The following is a 17033-nucleotide window of genomic DNA, read 5'->3' as shown; positions in this document are numbered from 1 at the left end:
AAATTACAAAGTGACAAGAACTATGACACAGAAAAAGAAATTTACTATTTCCAATCAAAGAATTAGATGTTTCTAATGCCAAGAGATTAATTTTCTATGCTGGTTGTTAGAAGATTAGAAAGGTTCACCTGTGGTGTGCTGAAAAGATGTATAAAAGTGTCCTAATTTAAGAGGAAGGGGAATCATGACAGGTAAAATAATCCTTTACATGCCAAAAATACATAAAATCCTTGGCATCTCTAACCAGTATTAGGTGACAACTGATTGAAATGTCTTTTATCTGTACAATTCCAGATAGATAATTCAGTGTTAGATGGACAAATAGTATGAGTTGGAATACTAAGGCAGATTCTTATATTCCTATATTTAAAAAGAAAAGCAGCCTTGGAAGCTGCAATCAAAGGGCAAGAATAGCAATGGGAGGAGGAAGGTTTTAAAATGTCTCTACCATTCATTTTGGTGCTCAAAATGCTTTGCTCTTTCCCTGATAGGCTGGAAAGTTTAAACACGGATTCTTCCATGTTGAGCTTCCTTTCTTGATCCCAAGCACATTAAGATTGTATACCCTAAAAAGGGGATTGCTGCAAACATAATTATATGATGGACAGGTAGACCTTAAATATGCAATCTGGAAAAAGAAGTCGTTCAGCCCAAGCTGATAATTTGCTGCAGAGTTAGTATTTGTAATTAGCAGAGTTTGATTAAAAAAAAAAAGAGATAAAATGAAGACTACCATAGCTGAACTCTGTATTTTCTCTGATTTTCCTCTCCTAGATATTATAATTGTGTTTCTTTCCCTGGCTGTTTGACTGGCGGGAATCAAATAAGATGTCCATCCAGATTAAAGACTTTTGAAGAATTTCCTATGACACAAACTATGTATAAAGCACATCCGGTGAGTAGACGGGTTTTCAAGGTAAAAAAGGAAATGCAAAAGCCATTAATTTGTACCTATTTTTCTGCAAAAGTAAAGATGTCTTCAAACTGAGTGACTCCTTTTGAATACATAGAAATATTCAACAATAAAAAACGGTAGCCTTGGTGGCTTTAGACTTGGCTACTTATGGAGCCTTCTCTTTCCCAGCTATTTCTAGTCATCCCGTCTGGTCCAATAGAAGAAGCATGGTGTGTCATCTGGCAGGACTCAAGAGGATGTCCTTTTCTGTCAGGGCACCTGCCCTGTGTTACCTCATTAGACCTGAGATTAGGTTACCCCACCACCACCATGCTGGATTTTCACAAGCCTCTAAAAACTGAATTGCAATGAATCCTGCCTCCTGGATTTGTTGATAGTTATTTTATGAAGCTCAGTGGTTATGTCTTTTAATTTTACATTATGTATTTTATTTATTTTATGTAGGACGCCCAGACTCACGTTATATGAGGTGGGCAGCTACATAAATCAAATAAATAAATTAGCTTGCTATTGCGTTCTTCCTGGCCTTGATGATGTTTCAACTTCCCAATTTAGTCCTGGTGGATTATCCTAGTGGATTCCCATCCTAATACAACCAAGATCAGACTCTGTTTAGCTTTCTCAGACTCAGTCAATACTAGTTAGGTGCTGCCATCTGCTGTGACATATATTTGTACAATAATCTAAAGATTTATTCAAATGATATATGCGCACGTTTCATTTTCTGCCATAACGAAACAGTAACTTAAATTACAACTAGTTTGTGTGGATAGCCAAGTAGCTTTCTAAATAAAGAAGAAAGGCTTTAACTAGATCTATCGCATTCAACTAGACACAATGGCATTGTTTGGATTTTTTAAAAAGTTAAATTTTGGTGTGAGAGAGCAGAATATGGTATAATTTCAGTGCTGACAAAGTAAAAACCTCAGGACCCACATCTTCCAATACTCCTTTTTTTGTTTGTGAGTAGCATGTTGAGTAGTTTGTGAGTAGCATTCCAGTAGACTCTTCCCTCAGCAGACGGCACAATTGAAGATGGGAATGGAAGCATATATATAACTCTTCTCCATTTGTTTGTTTTTGTTTCTGTCTATATTATTTTTTTACAAATAATTAAAGATGTGAACATATCTGGCATCTCTTCCTCCTCCTATTTTTTCCCCACAACAGCAACACTGTGAGGTGAGTTGGGCTGGACCCAAATCACCCAGCGGGTTTTCATGGCTAATGGCAGACTTGAACTCACTTTCTAACCTGATGCCTTAACCTGTAGACCAAACTGGTATGCCATCTTCCCTGGCACACTTGACAGCTACTTGGTTGGGAATATAACCTACATGCAGGGGATGATGCAGTAGAATCCATCTTCACCGTTTCCATTCTGCACAGGCTTCTCTGGCACCACAAAAATATCTAAGTGCGAGTCGATCGGAAGTTCTCCAGCTGGACAGACGAGGGGTGTGTGAGCTCTGAAGAGTCTCACATGAACTCTGTCTGATAAACCAATTCCAAGATCCTTTTTGGATCAGACCCCCCCCCGGGATGTGTGTGTGAAGAAGGGACAGTGTCTCATCAGAGCCAGAGGGAGTGCAACAAGTCCCTCGTAGGTCAGAGATTTGCTCTCTGAATTGGAGTGGGGCGGCGGCATGGCATCATGGCTGCACAAGAAGCTGGCTTCCAGCCAAAGCAGCTGAGCAGGAATGTGCATGACAAGATGAAAGCCCGGTAAGAAGATCTAATTAATCCACAGTCATAAATCAGAACTTGGAAAAGGCAAAGAACCTTGACAGTATAAATAATATTAATGCACAGATCTGGATTTTGGCAAAAAGAAAGAAAGAAAGGGAAAAATGGATAGTTGAACCACTAGCCCCAAAAGAGCCATTTGCTTGAAACGTGTGTGGAGAGAAATCTGGATAGAAAAGGAGAAAGTAGAGAAGTGACAAACCCACTCAAATACAAACTCCAAATTTGGTTTTGGATTTGAAAAGATTGTGTTTTTAAAAGAGACTAGGAAGTTGAAATGAAAATCAAAGCATACCGAGGAGATTTTCTCTGTTCGAATTTCTTCTAATTAACATACCTGAAGCAACTCCAATTAATGAGAGATGGAATGTAACAAGGGAAAAATATCAAGAAAAAAGCACTATTTTCTCACTGATAACCTAATCTTGCCTGTGCTGAATGGAATGCAGCAGGAAGATTTAATTAACCAATTGCCATAAATCAGAACTTGGAAAAGCAGGAGACGAAGAGAAACATTCTGGAATTTGGCTGTATGGAAGTTTGTTCCAATTAATATATTTTGAGCAACTATAACCAACGAGAGGTGGAACAAGGGAACAAGTAACTATAACCAACAAGAGATGGAACAAAGGGGGAAAAAATAATAAAATCAAGAATCGGGAAAATACAAAGTTTTTTCTCTCAGCAAAAGATCAAGATGGCTCCCGCTTCTCTTCCTCTTTAAATTAGCTGAATTAGCTAAATTTAAGGTAGTCCAGAACTTTAAAATAAGAACTGTATAACTAACTGCAATTTTGGAACTGGACATTAAGGCAGAACAAAAGATCAAGATGGCTCCCACCTTTCTCCCTCTCCACATCAGCTGAATTAGCTAAATTTAAGGTGGACCAGAACTCTGAAATAAGAACTGTATAACTAACTGTAACTGTAATTATGGAAAGGTGAGAATTTGAAGAACTACATGAAATTAAAAAAATATGCATACATCATTAAAATCAAGTCTAAATAGAATTTTGAAGTCGGAGAAGCAAGGACTGAAGGAAGAAATGAAGGAAGAATGGGGGAGGGATAATAAAGGGGTAGAAATGGTGGAAAATAAAAAGCAGACAAAAAACTTCATTGGGTTTGACAGTGGCATAGGGAAAAAATTGATGTAAAAAGTTAATAATATAATACGATGTTGGTTATGTAATAGTATACATGTGGCTATATGTTATGAAAATGAAAAAATAAAAAAACTGAACACAAATTCATTCCAGCTTAGTCTGCACTGAAATTTATGCTCATTTGCATATGCACCAGTATAAAAAGTCATATATCAGCCATGATTTTCCCAGGATATAATAGATCTTGTGTGTGTGTGTGTGTGTGTGTGTGTGTATACATACATACACACACACACATACACACACATATACTGTATATATATTTTAACTGCATTAGCACGTGTGCAAAAGTGCAAAAAGAAACAGGTAATTGCACACCTTATGTAGTTTTGTGCATTCCCTCCTCTCTTTTAACCCTCCCTTTGCTTCTACTTCTTGCAGGATAATCAGACAGACAGTGGAATGGTTTTGGCATCAGAGGAGTTTGAGAGGATAGAAAACAGGCACAGAAAAGAAGGCACATTCAGGTATTTTAATTGTCATACTCTCCCAAATGATGTTCTCTCTCTTCTCAGTAATCCAAAATGCCCAATGGGGCTTCTTGCCAGAGGACTAGGAGACCCAAAAATACATGTTCTCCTGAAAATTGGGGCTTGTGGCAGCATTGCTAAAGGCACCTAAAGCAAAATTGATTGAATGGAATGGTTGAAAAGAGTATTTGAATTCTGCAAAGAAAATGAAGACGTAGTGAATACTGCTTAAAGGCAATCCAGATGGCGTTGCCATTCCTAGGCGAATGAGATTTGTTTTCAATGCTCAGGATAAAACCGCAGGAATAAGGATGAACTTTGGGTAATAGCACCCTTGCTGTACTTTTGAGCAGGGTGGTTATACGTCTGTAACAAACTGATTAGATAGTGGCCATGACTACTGCACTGAAATCTTTGGGTGTGTGAGAGCACAAGGCAGAGCTTTCTCAAGGTGGTTCCCATCCTGTGGAAAAATCTCTCATATCTTAAACTGCTTGTAATCTGCCAAGGCAGAATTCTTTTACATGACCCTTGAAAACTATAATTGTTTTGATTAGATTTGTATATTTATATTAGGGTTTTGTTTCTAGTTGTGATTTTGTTTTACAATTCACATATAGTCAGTATATGTCTGTGTAGAGAAATAATTGTATACATACACAAACACATATGTATGAATATGCATATATACACACACATACACACACACATTATCTACATAATAACTGAAATAACTGAATTAGTATTCCTTTGGAAAAAAATGTAAATGTGCTTAATTTTACTAAGTCAATAATAGCAATAATACAATATATTTGCAGGATAAGTGCTCGTCTTTCTCAGCAATATAGAAAAACTTCCTTCTGATAAAAAGATTAAACCTTTTTATTGCATCTGCTGTCAGGCTCCTTCTGCATCAATATAGAAAACTTATCCAGGGGGCAGGAAATTAGGGTTAATTCTGATAGAATACTATGAAGACACTGAGTATCAGTGGTGGGTTCTGGCTCCCGTTGCAACTGGTAGGCTGCAACGGGGCCGGGCATCCACCATGCGCATGTACGCAGCACGCACATGTGTACCCACCACCTACTATGCTCCAGCTGCTCAGCGGAGCATCGCACAGGTGGTGTACGCCCCGTGCGCATGCGCAAATGCCCCGGTTGGCTCAAATAGCAATAAGGAGGGCAAGTGGGCCCTCTGAAGCACCGTATCAGAATGGTACCTGGTGCTCCCAGCAGGCACCGGTATGCCTGTACCGGGGCGTACCAGTCGTATCCCACCACTGCTGAATATTTATGAACTGATTGGGCTTAGAAGCTCCCTGGCCTGTGGTTTGGGGGACACAGTTCAGAGGGGATATTTAAAATTGACAGAGTTTGCATAATTACTCATTCACCAGAAACAAAATTAGGCATCCTTGCTTGTGCCATTCCCTACTGCTGTGCAAAATCCTTTTGATTTGTCCCACTTACCCATTACTTCCCCCTACTCAGTTCTCATGCTGTACACAGAAAAGGTCTAGAAGTAGAGGAACATGAGGATGAAAGAAAGAAACCCTAATCTCAGAGTGGGATGCCATTTACCCAACGAGCAAATTTTTAAATGGAATGATCCTATTCTGGGCTTGGACCAAAGCCATATTGGATAGTGGAGGTCAATAACCACTGGTCTATCTGGGGATGACTATAGCATATGAAAAACTGTAATTTGGAAGGGAGTGGAAGGGAGGAAGGGAGGAGGGAAGAAGGGAAAATAGTGAAGTATTTGAAAAAACTATTCTAGCCTGTAGAATGGAGTTGATAAAGACATATAAAATGTGATTTCTTGGGAAGAAATGGCAAACTGAAGAGAATTCCATTAAAAGCAGAGCCGATGAGAGCAGTAGAATGAAGAACCAGCAAGTAAACTGGCTCTTTTTAATTTCAAAATTTGTTGTTATAGAAATGGCTAGTTTACATTAATATGTAAAAATAAAAAATGTGGTTTGATGTTATCATCTTATTCTACTGCACCGAAGGGAGTCAGCAGTTAATGCCTTTCTTAAATTTGACTTACTGATACAGAATGAAGCAAAATATTTTAATATTAGATATTTTGAAGGATATTTTTGAACAATGAATCCTGAAGTTAATTTTAAGAGTGTCTGTTTCTTTGGATAATGCTCTGTTTAAAAGAAGGTATGAAAGACAAACAAGTTTAACCTGACAAGTTTGAGACTGATTTAAAATTGGACTTAAAAATTATATGGATTCTAAAATGATACGGAAAAAGTTGCTACACTGAACATACAAACTACACTGGCTAATTACAGTAAAAAGGATACACAAATAAGAAACCAAGAGAGTGACCTTGATTATTTTCTTATATTAGATTTACAAAAGAGACTTGTTCATTCTTTGAAGAATTTTGCAGGAAGCGTCAAAGAAAAAAAAGGAAAGAAATCAAATTCTAGGATATTATTTGAAGGGATTAAAGATAAAAATTGTTAAAACTAAAATGAAGCAATATAATATAATATTTGATCAATGTAAAAAATACATAACTTTTTCATTTCCAACCAACTTAATGGATTTTTGCTGATGACTGAGATTTAAAGGATTTATTTATAGATAAGAAATGGGATATGGGAAGAAGAGATCATTGGTTTTATTTTAAGAGATAGTGATATGTTATTAAAATTGTTTAGACGGTATTTGTTGTGATACAGAAAAACTGACTGGGCCATTTATGAATAGAATAAGGATTCTTTGATGAGTATCTGCTTAGGAAAAAGTGTGTTTGGAATGTGTGGTTTAAGCATTAGTCTATTCATAGAGATGGCAAGATAATGAATATAAATCTAATGTTATGATTTGATTGATTGACAAAATATGTTTATGATGAAGGTTTGGGAGAATTAGTGACAGATACCACGCTAATAAGAGCTGTGGAATGTAGATATGCCATTTTTTTTATTGTGTCAACAGTGAATCTTGGAAAAAACATTAAAATTAAATTAAACAAGTAGAAAGTAGATTGACTGCAGGAAGGTCTGAGTCTTGTCTCAAAAATACTGGAAACTGCATTAATTTCCCAACAGTGAATAGTGATATAAAGGCCATGGATGTGGAAGAGCAGAAATCTGTTTATTAAAAGATTTGTATGGCTGTCCGTAACTTTGGGTGACTCACAACAATAAAACCAATCATAAAATCATAAACCATAAAACCATAAAATAAAAAAAATCATGAAAAGAATTACATTACAGAAATGTGCAGAAGGCCATTTGGTGAAACAGATTGCAGCTAAAAAAAGTATGCAAATAAAAAAATTAGTGCTACGAAAAAAACGATGAAAAGTATGGTATAACATGAAAAGGTTATTGCACAGATGCAGTAAAAAGAAAGATAAAATGCAGAATAATTTGGATGGAAAGAATAGTGAATGAAAAAGGCTAAACAAGAAGACCTAACAGAATATATGAAGTTAGAGGTAAAAGTTATGGCACATTTATGGAAATAATTTTGATTTGTTGAACGGTGGAACTTAAACAAATGCTATTAATGTTATTCTCGCCCCCTCCCCCCCAAAAGAGATGAAAATGTAGTCATAAAAGTTGTGAGAATATTGCTTAAGGCTGTAGCTGACATTGATGTAACTGGAAAAATATTCAAGTGTAGATTTGGCTTGTTATGGCATGTCTTTAGAAAGATCTGCTTACTTTGTAACCCTCTTTTTTTTCTTACCTAAATGTATACATCTTCCAGACCAACCCATCTGCAAAATGGTTTGTTCTTAATCTTTCTGTTAGTCAGAAGCTTTTTGAGGAAGCTTAAGTCAGAATATGTCTTTGTTGGAACTGACTTATTGGCTTTTTTTCTCCAACAGTAGTAAAGGATCCAACCAAAATGCAGACCCAACAGTGGATCAGTCCAAACCAAGGGGCAGAGGTCGGCCATTGTATCAATCAGAGCTCCGAGGTCAGACTTTTTATAATAGTGAATATGGAGAACTATCAGAACAGTCTGAGGAAGGCAGCTGCACTCCACCAACTGAAGGCACCAGTCCCTCCCTCCTTCATGCTTCATTCTTTTCAGACTAATGCAAAAGGAGAAGACAGTCTTGGAGACACCTTGCTGAGACATCCAACAACTTCTTCTCTTTGTGTACCCTTCAGTGAAGAATACATATTTTTGTCCTAGAAGAAACCACAAGGATGATTCCTGTGGAACAGATGGAGAACTTCTTGGTTAGGAAGATGGAGCTGTGCCTTTCAAATTAAACACTATTCTTGCCTTTGACATGAATGCAAATTCTTGTTCCGATGATCTTTTAAGGAAGAGATCTCAGATGCAGTTCTATGGGATCTGTTTTGAGAGCTTCAGTCACTGCTCAGTATTCAGCTTCCATTGAAATTGTTTGCCATAACGAGCTTTATTTCAGGTCAGATAAAAATAGATGTGTCTTAGCTGAGCAATTTTACTGATATGCAGTTTTGTTTGTTTCTGCTCTTGTTTTTCCCTCTATTCGGAGAGATGGAATAAAAAAAATTAAATTAATGTAGGCAATGGTGAAGCAGCAACATCCCCAAGCTTGGATAATCCTTCACATGATGTTGTTGTTATTAGTTGTGAAGTCATGTCTGACCCATCACGACCCCATGGACAACATTCCTCCAGGCCTTCCTGTCCTCTACCATCTGGAGTCCATTTAAGCTCACACCCACTGTGTCGGTGACTCCATCCAGCCATCTAATTCTCTGTCATCCCCTTCTTCTGCCCTCAATCTTTCCCAGCATTAGGCTCTTCTCCAGTGAGTCCTTCCTTCTCATTAGGTGGCCAAAGTACTTGAGTTTCATCTTCAGAATCTGGCCTTCCAAAGAGCAGTCAAGGTTGATCTCCTCTAGGACTGACGAGTTTGATCGTCTTGCAGTCCAAGGGACTCGCAGGAGTCTTCCCCAGCACCATAGTTCACTTGATGTAGACATTCCAATAAACAACTTAAGGTGTAACAATATTTAAGTCTTACATAGACTTATTTCATTTATATTAGACATCAAGGTAGTCTCCCAGCTTGAATATTTTCCATACTTTCACTGTTTAGACATGTGGAAACTACTACAATGTGTGTGTCTTAGGAAATTCGGCAATTTAAGGGGATTTTATTTTCATTGATTAGTTTCATATACTGCAAGAAACTACAGTTTGTTTAACCATTATTTATTGAATAAAATACAATTGTCTGAGTTTACATAACATTCTAGGCGTGGTGTGAATTATACCACTTTCACCGGGAAGCAGAAATTGCATAACCAATAAAAGATAATGTCTAAAAATAGAGAAAACAATTTTAAAAACTCACAATCCATTTATATGTCCAAATTATGAATCTTTTAAAGTATTCTGTACTGGATCTTTGTCATCTAGACAATCCACTTTTTGGGATTTGATGGTTTTGCTTTCTTTAATTGCAACTTCTGTTAAGGGATCAGAAAATTAATATGATCTATGATCCTACCAAAAAGTTGATATTGTTCTTGTAAAATCTAGATATTACTTTAAGAACAAGAGATATGGTTCTTGGTTAAGATAATAGAGAAGAATATGGCAGTATTAAGCAGGAATCTGACAAAATTGTAATACTCGCCTTTTCTGTTATTTGTAGATTTTTCTTTCCTTTTCATTTATGTATGATTTCCAAGACAATGTCCTATTCCTGACAGAAAAATCCAAATTTTACATTCAGAATAAATATTTCAAACATTAATTTATCTAGATTTGTATAATTTGCATTATTTATTCTGATACTAGAATTTGGAAATACCTGAGCATATGCAGATATTTGCCTGCTATCAAAGACACAAACTTTAGCGCTGCTGAATTTCCTATTTCTGCTTGGAAGCTGTTGCTTGGACACATTTGTTTTCACATTTGTTGAACAGATTTTGTGTTCATATTTGTAGGAACAATGCGGATATAACCAGTCTGATATGTTTATTCATTATGCCTTACATAATCTACCAGTCTTCCAATCCATGCTCCAGTTCTGAAGGATATTGCTATAAGAAAACATCACAAGAACATTAATGGAAGCATTATAAAATGGATTTTGATCAGCCTGTATACTTCCTGGACAGTCTTTGCTGCCACTCTTGATAGTGTTTCAACGTCAAAAAATTTCTGCTTGCAGGCCAGGCTTCTGTTTTAAAAAGTGAATTTTACTTATTTTATTTTCCATATTGGGCATATTTTTGTAGATAATATATGTGTGTATATATATATGTATATATATATATATATCTACTATATATATATGTATCTTCCATAAGGCAGTTTTATGCTTTTACTTCTTTGTAACTGTTTTTCTCCATGTCTTTTCTACATCATTTTGTATTTTGTGCAAGTGCACTCAATGATATACTGTTTATTACATTTCTTATGTATAGAAGAATATAATTGTGACCTTAATTATTTCCAGAAGATTCAAAAAGTTTTCATTCTGTGCAGAAAGATTGATTTAAACAATACTTTCTGTCAAAGAGTTTATAAAATTTAAGATGTCATATAAATGATACAATGGGACTTAACTGAAGAACTGCAGAATTCCTTCCTGTTAGCTGAATTTCCACTGAATGAAATAGCTGACAGCATCACAGAACAAATTCATTTCAAACACTGCAATAACCACATGCAAATAAAGATTCCTGTTTCCAGTTCATATCTTGCATGCAAAAACACTCTCATAATGTTATGACTCAAATCTGTTCTCTTTCCGTCAGTAGTGGGAAGCAGAAAGATGATATTGCCGCTACTTTACTAGCTGAATATGATGTCTTTTCAAAATGTACAAATAAGGGATATTTTGAAATTACTGAGCTAGATGCTTTTTTCAGCATTCATTTGCAGCTTATGTTATTGCATTGTTTCACCTAATTTTAAATGGCAATTTATTTGGGATTATGTCATTTGAAATTTTCAGCTACCCAGTGTAATTACTTGGAAATTCCAGGAGGAGGAGGAGGAGATGAAGAAGAATATTTCACTAGGCTTGTATAGTGCCCTAATTATGTCTGACTTTAAGTAGTTTGCAAACCTCCAATAGTAATAAATCAAAAATGAAAAAAATATCAATACAATAATATAGAATACTCAAATACTGAGAAACAACTGTAATTCATATTTACTTATTCTTCAGAGGGACAAAAATCCTACATCCTTCCTGATGCAGCTGATTAATCTAACTTTGCTTTATTCAGTTTGCAGTTCAACATGCAGTTAGGTGCAGGTACATTGACTCCCAAGCAGGACTTCTGTCTCAGAATAGTAACTCATTAAAACACAATTATAAAAATTAAAGTATGCAGAGATTACCAAAAATAAGATAGAATTCATCTTTTCTTTACATTTATTATTTTTGTGACAGTTATAATTCTGTTCAAATTCTCATAGTTCTACAATTGTTTACATTGTATACATATACATAAGTCTGTGTGTGAGTGCTTAAAAGTATACTTTTAAAGTATATATTATGTTCCAGATGCACTTCTTCATTTTTTTCAGGCTTTTATATATTTTGAAACCATGACCTTGTGGGTTGGCTGAGTCATTTTGCAGAAGTATCACATCTTTTAAAGGAATGAGATGTCATAGGATAATTGGTATGTAACTTACCTCTTATTTGATATGCAGCTGGGCTGATGTTAATTCTCAGAAACAGCCTCTGTTTCTCCTATGAAGGACAGCTTCATGTTTTTCATTTATTGGTATGGAGTCACTAAAAGTTGCTGGGGCATTTATATATTCTGCATTTTCTTTTAACAGATTCACATCATTTTGAGATAGAGAACTGCATAGGCAAATACTTAAACTTTTAGTCTACATAGATTCTAGAACTAAAATGTTACAAAAGGAAAATGCTGAATTCTGTAAAACTCTGATTTAAAAAAATCCAAACATTCAACAAATAAAGTATAATGGTAATATTCATTTATTTTATAGAAAAGTAAACAAAAGGGGATGGTATGTGGAACCAAACATCACTAATGATTTCTCCAACCTCACTTTAGATGACAAAAAATCCTTTCAAATGTTCTAGATCAATTTAGCTTTCCAAAATATTTTTTTTAATTCTCTGATTGGGATAATAGTTTTTTATTCAGCTAAGATGAATAAATGATCCTTGACCTGACAAAAATATGAACAGGCAAAAATCAAAAATTATTTTTGCTGCCTCCAAATTCATCTTGGAGTAAACTATTATTTAGGATTTCAGAAATTCTTTTGACAAGAGTTTCTCTTGTTGCCTCAAGTTCTAAAATAAAATATACAAGAAACACTTTCTCATACAAGTAGTCCTCAACAAGAGTTCATTTAATGAGTATTCAAAGTTACAACAGCACTGAAAAATGTGACTTATGACCGTTTTTCACACGACTCTTGCAGCATTCCCATGGCCATGAGGTCAAAATTCAGATGCTTGGCAGCTGGTTCATGCTTATGACAGTTGCAATGTCCCAGGGTCACACAATCACCTTTTGTGACCCAACAAGCAAAGTCAATGGGGAAGCCAGATTCACTTAAGAACTATGTTACTAACTGAACAACTGCAGTGACCCACTTAACAACTGGCAAAAATGAGGCAAACTTCACTTAACTGTCTCACTTAACAATAGAAATGTTGGGCTCAATTGTGGTTCATAAGTCAGGGACTACCTGTATTAGGCTTGAGACAGTGTTTCTCAATCTTGGTGACTTTAAGTCCTGTGGACTTCAACTCCCAGAATTCCCCAGCCAGGGGATTCTGGGAGTTGAAGTCCACAGGACTTAAAGCTGCCAAGGTTGAGAAACACTGATCTAAGACCTCGGAATTAAAAACTTTTTTTCTTATGAAAAGTCAGTCCACTATGTAAAACTTTTATTTTAATAGAACACAAAGACTAGTTTAAGAATGTTCTGTATTTACTTCCATGTGTTTTTTTCAACAATTCTTCAGAGTTATAAACAAGAATCACTCTGCAATAATAGAATGAATTTATAGATGTAGTGCCATGATGTCCTTATGGGCAATCTTGCAAAGCTGCTTCCAGAAAGCTGATGTATCCTATACTTTTAGCTTTCCTTAGCCAGAATTCTGACATCTACTTATGCATTCTGAAGCACATGTTCAACTCAATATACACTTTCCCCAGAGATGCAGCAAGCCAGCTTTACCTAAGTATGTTTTCACAAGGCAATCCAAATTAATAATAAAAAATAAAGTCTTTGTTTAGAAAACTATACAGGATTTCACCCAAAATCAACTAGAAGTACCAATATTTCTCTTTTATATATGAATTAGGAAGCTGCCTGTGCATGGGTAGTATCAAGGAAAACAAACCCATTTGTGTTTTAACTGGGTTAAAAATTAGAGGACATCATGAAATGTAGGTTTCTTGCATTGGGAGTGAAGGAAATTAAGTTGTTACAGAAAATCACTTGATGTGAAAGAAAAATGAAGGGAGGGAAGTTTTGCACAAATAATTTCAAATACCTGAAACAAAGAGCCTGAACAAACGGAGCCAAGAAATAATTTTTGTAATTGTCTTATTTCTTACTTTTTAAAAAAATAATTCAGGGTTTTTTCTGTTTTGAAACCTGTCTAGACAATTTCACCTATAGCATGTTCTAAACACATTTTAATTTGCTTGCTGCATTGCTAGCTGGGTAAGTGTAATTAAAAACTGGATTTACATTTTAATAAACCACAAATTAGATTGACTGCTTTTGATTTAAACCACGATTTGAAAACTGACTTAATCCAATGTGGGAAGCCAACCGAAGAGTAGTAATTTTATATATTATTTATTTAAATTATTTCTATTATTTAACAATAGTGATTCTGGGCATGCACAAAGATTAAAACCACAAGATATAAACTGTGGTGTCTAATGTTAAAAAAAAAATCAAAAAGAACAAATCACTAATAAAAGCTTGCCAGGTATTAAAGCATTACAAAAACTTTCTGGCTATCTGGATCTTCATGGAGATACAGTTCCACAGGACATGAGATATTATTTAGGGCAGTTTAATGGAAGGGATCTGAAATTCCCTGCTAGAATTGATGGATTGAGCAAAGACAATGGAAGACAGGCGGTTCTGCAGATGGGTTGCAGGATATTGTAGGATTTACAATACAGGTGATAACCAGCAACTTTAATCACACCTGGGAGCCTACTATGATCCACTGCAGTTCACAGAAATTGCCCTTGCTACTGCATTCTGGACTACAATAGCTGTGGATTCCAAATTATATTCAGGGACAGCCCCACGTAGAGTTCGCTGCAGTGACTCACATGGGAGGTGATTAAGGAATGAGACATACTGTAAGCAAAGCCATTTAATCCAGAACAGAAACAACGAGTACAGGTTACCTGAGAGACCGCCTCCTGCCATTTACCTCCCAACAACCAATAAGATCACACAGGTTGGGCCTCCTTCGGGTGCCATCGACCGGACAATGCCAGCTGGCGGCCCCCCAAAGGAGGGCCTTCTCTGTAGCTGCACCAGCCTTGTGGAACGAGCTACCTGCTGAGATCTGGACCCTCACCACTCTCCCGGCCTTCCGTAAAGCGACCAAGACCTGGCTCTTCCGGCAGGCCTGGGGCCGTTGAATTAATTTCCAGTCCCACTTGATGGAATGAATGTTGTATTGTTTTTAATTCTGTATTTTTAAATGTTTTAATTGCTTTTTACTTGTTGTGAGCCGCCCAGAGTCCCTAGGGAGTGGGCGGCATACAAATTCTATTAAAGTTTAAAGTTTAGTCCTTGACTTACGACCACAATTGAGCCCAAAATTTCTGTTGTTAAGTGAGAAATTTGTTAAGTGAGTTTTGCGCCATTTTACAACCTCCCTTGCCACTGTTCTTAAGTGAATCACAGCAGTGGATAAATTAGTAACACGGTTATTAAGCGAATCTGGTCTTCCCATTGACTTTCCTTCTGAAAAGGTCAAAAAAGGTTATCACGTGATCCTGGGACACAGCAACGGTCATAAATATGAATCAGTGGCCAAGCATCTGAATTTTGATCCATGGTCATAGGGAAGCTGCAAATTTTGAAAAACAGTCATTTTTCAGTGCCGTTGTAACTTTGAATGGTCCCTAAATGAACTGAGGACTCTCTGTACATAAGATGAAGCTGTGTATAGACTTCCCTAGGTATTTTATGGGGCCACCTTGTCTTTCAGCAGGGACAATTAGTCCAGCAGTATTCCCAAATTATGCTCCAATTCCAAATCGAGAAACGCAGCTCAGGCAGAGGTAAAGAAGGAAAATTTCTGGAGCCTTAAAACCTGGATGCATTCTGTTTTTGAAGCGTATTTATAGCCAGTTAGCTGTTTCAAATATGAAGCCTGAGGCTGGTCGGCCCATGTCATTAAGGGACTTCATAAGTGAGCTTGCATGTACCACGAGATTGCTTCAGATTACAAAAATAAATCTACCTACATATTTGTAAGTAAGATTCACTGAATCAGTGTGGCTTCCCTATGAATGAGATTGTACACCAATGATGAGCCACCTGGTTAAAATGAGCTATGCATAATTCATAATAAGGCAAGGACTGAAACTTATTTTTAAAAATATTTCTGCATTTAGGAAAGTGCAGCCCAACTTAGTGGCTTAGTTTGTTCAATCAACTAAGCCTAAATGGGATAAGCCATAGCTTATGACCAGCCGCAGTTGTATTGAGCAAATCACCGTGAAAACAAGCCATTTTTGTATCTACCAAATATCCCAACACTGCAATATCAGCAATTTTGATCTATTCATGTTTCGTGAATGAAAATAATGCTAAAGATGAGGCACAGAGAATGTGACCTTTTGCGACTCACAAAAAAGATCTTAGAGGCAAATTCTTGGATAGCACATTTTAAATATATTCCATATAAAATCGGGATAAACAGGAGAGAAGCAGCAGTTTCAACAAGGATTCCCAGAAGAAATCAGATCCAAGAATGGCATTTATCTTCCTTATTTGGAATAAAGAGTACCAATAAAGGAGAATATTTGTAGCTCAGGATTGAAATGAGGGGTCCTTGGTGCTCTCGGAGCTTGGTTTTTTTACAGATGTTTCATTACCCAAACTAGGTAACACCATCAATGGTAGTAAAGAGTTTATATTCTGGTGTCTTGCCTGCCTGTGTGGATGGGGGTTGTCCTAGGGATTCTTTGGTTGGGCTATTTACTAATGATTTTTGGCAGTTTCTTGCTTGGGGTATTGCATACTTAATTGTTCACCTTGGAGTCAAACCAATGCTGATATGAATGCTGATTACTGGTGAAGAGATGCTGGAGTCTTTTTCTCTTTTAGGCTGGTTGACTGTCTCTTTTGCATGGTTTTGAGATGTTGTTAATGTCTATATGTCTATTGATGGCTGATTTGTCAGAGTGCCAAGCTTCTAGAAATTCCCTGGCATTTTTTTGATTTGGCCTGGCCTAGGATTGTCACATTTTCCCAATAAAGAGTAAATGAGGAGTAAGAATATTGAGGGTGAACGTTCGTTCTCCAAGCTTGTGGGATGGTTCCTGAACGTTTCATTACCAGGCTAGGTAACAACTTCAGTGAAGTTTATGGGGTGTCAGTGTTCTTCTGTTTACAAGGGCTTCAGGTGTGGGTGTGTCAAGTGTTGTGATGAGTCAGTTGTGAGTAATCAGTGAGCCTTCTGATGAGTCTTGTGATAAGGAGATTACATTAAGTCAGGGTCATTGGGAGGTGAACT

General features: G+C 36.5%; 1 protein-coding gene across 3 annotated transcripts in view; it reads left to right on the top strand.

Moving 5' to 3' along the window:
* Window positions 1–8963, top strand: part of FLT4 (fms related receptor tyrosine kinase 4) — a 108663-nt gene extending 99700 nt beyond the window's left edge. For 2 of the 3 annotated variants that reach the window (XM_032211829.1, XM_032211827.1), the window contains exons 28-30: window positions 775–895; window positions 4210–4295; window positions 8166–8963. In XM_032211829.1, the coding sequence (XP_032067720.1) occupies window positions 775–895; window positions 4210–4295; window positions 8166–8379 (421 nt within the window). In that variant the 3' untranslated portion in view covers window positions 8380–8963. The remainder of the gene's footprint in view (window positions 1–774; window positions 896–4209; window positions 4296–8165) is intronic. The other variant, XM_032211830.1, reaches the window with a different exon arrangement.
* Window positions 8964–17033: the final 8070 nt, after the last annotated feature.

This window comes from Thamnophis elegans, chromosome 2 (genome assembly GCF_009769535.1).
Source record: "Thamnophis elegans isolate rThaEle1 chromosome 2, rThaEle1.pri, whole genome shotgun sequence".
Classification (NCBI taxonomy): domain Eukaryota; kingdom Metazoa; phylum Chordata; class Lepidosauria; order Squamata; family Colubridae; genus Thamnophis; species Thamnophis elegans.
This window is presented reverse-complemented; position numbering and strand designations above follow the sequence as displayed.